Source organism: Asparagus officinalis, chromosome 3, assembly GCF_001876935.1.
Source record: "Asparagus officinalis chromosome 3, Aspof.V1, whole genome shotgun sequence".
NCBI classification, from domain to species: domain Eukaryota; kingdom Viridiplantae; phylum Streptophyta; class Magnoliopsida; order Asparagales; family Asparagaceae; genus Asparagus; species Asparagus officinalis.
Genome location: NC_033796.1, coordinates 67,794,065 through 67,799,204, shown reverse-complemented (window position 1 = coordinate 67,799,204; position 5,140 = coordinate 67,794,065). Strand labels below are relative to the sequence as shown.

The window sequence follows — 5,140 nt, the reverse complement described above, 5'->3', positions numbered from 1 at the left end:
CTCACCAAAAAAAAAAACAAAACAACAAAACAACACACACACAGTGCAACCAAAAAAAACCAGGTTGGATGCTGCCTTAAAATCGACGAGTGATTGGGAAGATTTGGATTTTATACATCCATGCATGTGAAACTTCTACTTACAATTGATATAAGATCTTTTTTTCCAAACATCAGCATACATATATGAAAGTAGGAGTCAAACAGTTTGAGAAGGGATTTTACTGATAAAAAAGGCTCTATTTCACTCGAGAAACACTAGATACTGTTGAGAAAATTGTCATTGTGGGCTTTAAAGGCCTTAGGACACATATGTCTATTACAGGAGAAAAATTAACGTTCAGTATTAATTTCTTCCAACTGCTGAATGTTGTAATTGCATGAGTGCTCCAGATATTGCTTCACTTTTTTTTTCCTTCTTCTTTTGTGTGTGTATCCAGGCTGTGTTTTGCATAAGTGCATTTTCTTTCTGCACTGAGGTAGTGAGCGAGGAGTTCCACAAAAATATCATGAATAAAGAACAAGTTATCTGTAGACGGAATAGGATTTGTATAAACAATTAATGCGTTCCAATAGAACTAGATTTTTGTTCTCTACAATCAAGATAATAGAAGGATGTTAAGTAACACCAGCTTAATGGGCTGGAAGATAACAAATTAAAAATAACAAATTAAAAAATCTCCATGATCTAAAAGATACCATTGACTTGTGTGTCCCCAGCATTAGCAGGAACAAGTTGCTATCCCATGTCCTCTTCTTTCACAGGTGCACATAGAGGGTCATTTGTGATTGCATGCCAAAAAATACTCGTAACATATCATCTGAAATTAGCAATACTATACTCCAATTAATTGCTAATACTATAATTAATTTCTCTTGCCTCTTCTTAGTTATTCTTCATCATTCTACGATCTTACGGGGGAGAAAAATGATTACGAAATGGTATAATAGTTTAGTGCTTTCAGTGCAAAACTATGTCGGTAATTTGGTATCCTTGCTCCATAATGTGTGCAGGTTTTCATTGTTGATCCTACGCACAGTATCTATGAGTAACACCTCTGCGAAGTCTTATCTTACAAGAAATATTGCCAAAAAAATAAAGGACACTTTTTCTCACCTCAATATGCTCACTCATTGCAGCTAGTCCATGAGAATTTCTTTGGTGACTATGCTGGGTATTCTTTGGGGGTTTTAACCATTTTACATGAAAATTGGTTGACATATGGTCGTTTATTATATCCACTTCTTTTGTTACTGCTCAATTAGCATGTATGTGCAAAACTAATATATCAGCATAATATTTGGCTCATTATAAACATTCTCAACGCATTTTCTTTCCCTTGTGCAGGACATCTGAACAAAGCGCCGCAGGTATGCACGCTGTTCTAAATCCATCCTCTACATTCTATTCAACTCCTTATTACATCTCCATAAAAACTGAAGAATTTTTTTTTCTCAACAAAATTCCAGCTTCACCTTCTGCCACATGCGCCTATGATGTATACTGCTTAGGCAAAGTACTGCTCGAGCTAGTTACTGGCAAGCTCGGTATCAGCAGCTCCAACGGCACCTCAACAACTGAATGGCTAGACAAAACATTGCAATACATCAACATTTATGATAAAGAGCTTGTCACAAAAATTGTCGACCCGTCTTTAATAGTAGATGAAGACCTTTTAGAGGAGGTATGGGCAATGGCAATCGTGGCCAAATCCTGCCTCAATCCAAAACCATCGAAACGCCCTCTCATGAGATACATATTAAAAGCTTTGGAAAATCCATTGAAGGTTGTGAGAGAGGACAGCACAGGCTCTGCCCGGTTGAGAGCTGGATCATCTCGTGGCTCTTGGAATGCAGCATTATTTGGTAGTTGGCGACATAGCTCGTCTGATATCGCGTCAGCTTCGGGCCCACCATTATCATCGAGTTTGAAGAGGTCAGGGACAATGAGATCTCAGGGGAGCGGTGGAGAGCAATCGTTCAATAACAGGAGACCATCAAAAGAGATTTTTCCTGAGCCATCAGGGACTCGTGACGTTGTAGAAGATTGAATTGACGTTGATTTTGTTCGATTTTTTCGGGTAAATAAATGGTGAGGTAAAAAAAAAACTTCTGCTGATTCTTTTCCTCTTGGATAAGAGGGTCATTTTCTTGGTGGCGCAGCTTGAGTTGTCGGCTAAGTTTAGAGGAGGGTGGGAGAGGTCTAGATATGGAAAGTTGAATTGGGGGTTTGTTTATTTTTATTATTTTTTCTTATCTTTTCCTTCTCATTTTGGTGTAAAACAAGCTCCGAAATTTTTGGTTTTGCTGAATTGTATCCTTGAATGTGGTTCTGGGTGATGTATATTGGATGATTGGGTATCCAGATCATAGTTGTTTATTTAATCAGCCTTTTGTTATTTTCAATTCTTTTGTACCTGTATCTGGGATTGTTAATTTGAGTAACATGGAGTGAGTGGTTTCTTTGTCCATGTGTGAGATGATGAGAAAATTGAGCGTTGAGATTATGCTTTTGATTCTTTGTATAACTTCATAAATTTAAATAGGGTTAAAAGTCTATCATAATTAGGAGGCTGGTTTTTATCATAATAAGAAGTTTGAATTTTATTCTACTTAATACGTTAGATTAGAGATTATATTTTGGTTTATCTATATATAGTCTTCTATTATTAGAGAAAAAACCAAAGATAAGAGGGTCTCTATTCCTATAATTTAGAGTTCGTAGAAGACGTAGCTGGATGCAGATTACAATGTTGGCGAGAAGATGCAGATTACAACGTTGGCCAGGGTTCTGTAGTTTTTGTCCACGCAAAAAATTATAATATTGGCAGAGTTTCACAATGTTTGTCCGTCCAAAATAATTGTAAGGAGAGAGATTGATAGAAGAGAGATAAGACAAAAAGACTGTAAGGAGAGAGAGATTAAGAGAAAAGAGTTGAGTTGTATTTCTTGTAGTTCCCTCTGACACATAATGGATTTCTCGTATTGTTGCCCGGTAGGTGTAGGTCTGTAGGGTCGAAAAATATACGATTGATTCTTGTTTTAAAAATGAGTTCTATCACTTGGTAAGAATCTCTTACAATCGCTCTCTCTCGAGTACAGAGGAAGAGAATGTTAATTTGACTTCTCTTTTGTTTAACGTTGGCTCTGTGTGGCGAAAGGATGCCTCACTCGATGCTTGGCGAGTTTGCTTCCCGTTGACGATCAGATCAAGATCGCTTGGATTCAAAGAGAACTTAGCCTCTTAATGAGGCTTAAGCCGTTGCTGGTGTCAGATCTTGGATTCTGACGTGTGTGGTCTGAATGCTCAAGGTGCTCTCTCCGCGCGAATGCTCCCCTTGCCAGATGATGGCTTCTTCATAGCTACTTGCGGCTATTTATAAACCTTTTAGCACGTAACTTACATGCTGAAATCGTGAGTAGATGGCGTAACTGCCTCCTACGATTTAGACCTCGTGGGCTAACTTGGTCCTCATGGCCGTTAGCCTCTTGATTCGGGGCTTCAACAAATAGGACAAACCTCCAAGCTTGGCGAGATTCATCGGCTGAGATTAGGAGCGTAACTGACTCTTTAAATTTAGCCCGCGTGGGTTGGCTGAGTCTTCAAGACTGTTATAGCCGAACTTCCTTTTGTAGGACGAGCCTCCAATGATGAACTTCGAACATCGTTTCCAACGACGAGCTTCGCCTTTAATGGTGGTTTTTTCTCAAGCTTCGGACAAGTTTTGTTGTCTGAGATGAGGTTCGTCGTTTCAACGACCCTCGACATACCTACTATGAGCTTCGATGTTTTTTTGGTATTTTTGAGTGCCTACAAGGCCAAATGATTAGCTGATCATAATGATCTATGAAGATCAATGAGAATGGAAGAGAAATAGGCTTTTGACTAGCCTCTGAGTCTCTCTCTCGCTTTTCTCCATGGCAAAGACCTTTCTTCTCCCTCTCCCCCTTTTGCTTCATGTTGATTATACCTATTTATAGAATTGGGAGCATTATGGAGTGAGTTAGTGGGCTTTAACTCCCCTTAAATGAGGGAATTAATGGTCATTAACTCCCATTTAAAATAGGTGAGTTAGTAGTCATTAACTTTCATTAAATGGCTGAGTTAGTGGTCATTAACTGCTTCCTTAAAAGTAGCCTTTGGAAACAGTGTCAGACGAGGTTCGTTAATAACGCCTATGTGTGAGGTTCGCCAGTAATGACCATGGGCGAGGTTCGTCTGTGGATGAACTTCGCCTCTTGAATGGACTTCATTGGCTGAGATGAGATTCATCATGGTGACGAGCCTCGTCATGTTTACTGTGAGCTTCGACGCTCCTTTGTTTCTTGGCTTTTTTTAGTACCTACAAGACCCCCTTCAAAGTTTTTAGACCCAAATTGGGTTGTATGGGGTCTGAAATACTTTGAACCTTCTCGACTATGACGAGCTTGGCCTCTTGGTACGCTTGGCCTCTTGGTGAGCTTGGCATCATGGTGAGCTTCGACGTTTCGAGGTGAACCTTGTGGTTTCAGATGAACTACGTTGTTTCGAGCCTCGACACTTCGAGACGAGGTCCGACTACTTGATGAGTCTCGTCGTTCTATGCGAACTTCATCAGACCCATGTGGGACTGACAATCAGGACTTAGGATTTTTAGCAAATCCTCAGCTATCAACGGACTTGATTTGTCTTTACCAACTGCCGTTTGAGTTGGACTATCCATGCTCTTACCCTTAGCATGGTAAGTTGTCGAGGAGTTTTCCTTAGGCTCAATGCTAAGATTTCTCCTCTATCCTTATCCATTCGAGGCATTGGATTAAGTGTTTGATCGTGATTATAATGGTTAAGTTGTAATCAAGTTTGATTGTGTCGTTCAGTATAACAACTCAACCTGGTGTTTTGAAATCGAGGCTCATCGCATGGTATGTCTGTTGGGGTGTGGTGATATTATTGATGAATAGTGACTCATCGCTTGGTAGGTCACTATTTGGAAACAAGGGGAAAGATAGGAGTTCATCGCTTGGTAGGCCACTATCAGTGAATAATGTCATTTACAGGGATGACGGTGTGAAAGCAATCAAGTCGTTCAGTGACATGGAAGTATAACGTCTGTGATCGAAATAGAGGCACATCGCATGGTAAGCCACTACAAATGGACAAT

The 5,140-nt window shown here is 39.7% G+C and overlaps 1 protein-coding gene across 1 annotated transcript in view; it reads left to right on the top strand.

The window, feature by feature from the left end:
• Window positions 1-2,405, top strand: part of LOC109835243 (probable LRR receptor-like serine/threonine-protein kinase At2g16250) — a gene marked incomplete at its 5' end in the record, with an annotated part of 9,401 nt that extends 6,996 nt beyond the window's left edge. Inside the window, 2 exons of the mRNA XM_020403228.1 lie at window positions 1,348-1,370; window positions 1,470-2,405. Of these exons, the coding sequence (XP_020258817.1) occupies window positions 1,348-1,370; window positions 1,470-2,050 (604 nt within the window). The remainder of the gene's footprint in view (window positions 1-1,347; window positions 1,371-1,469) is intronic.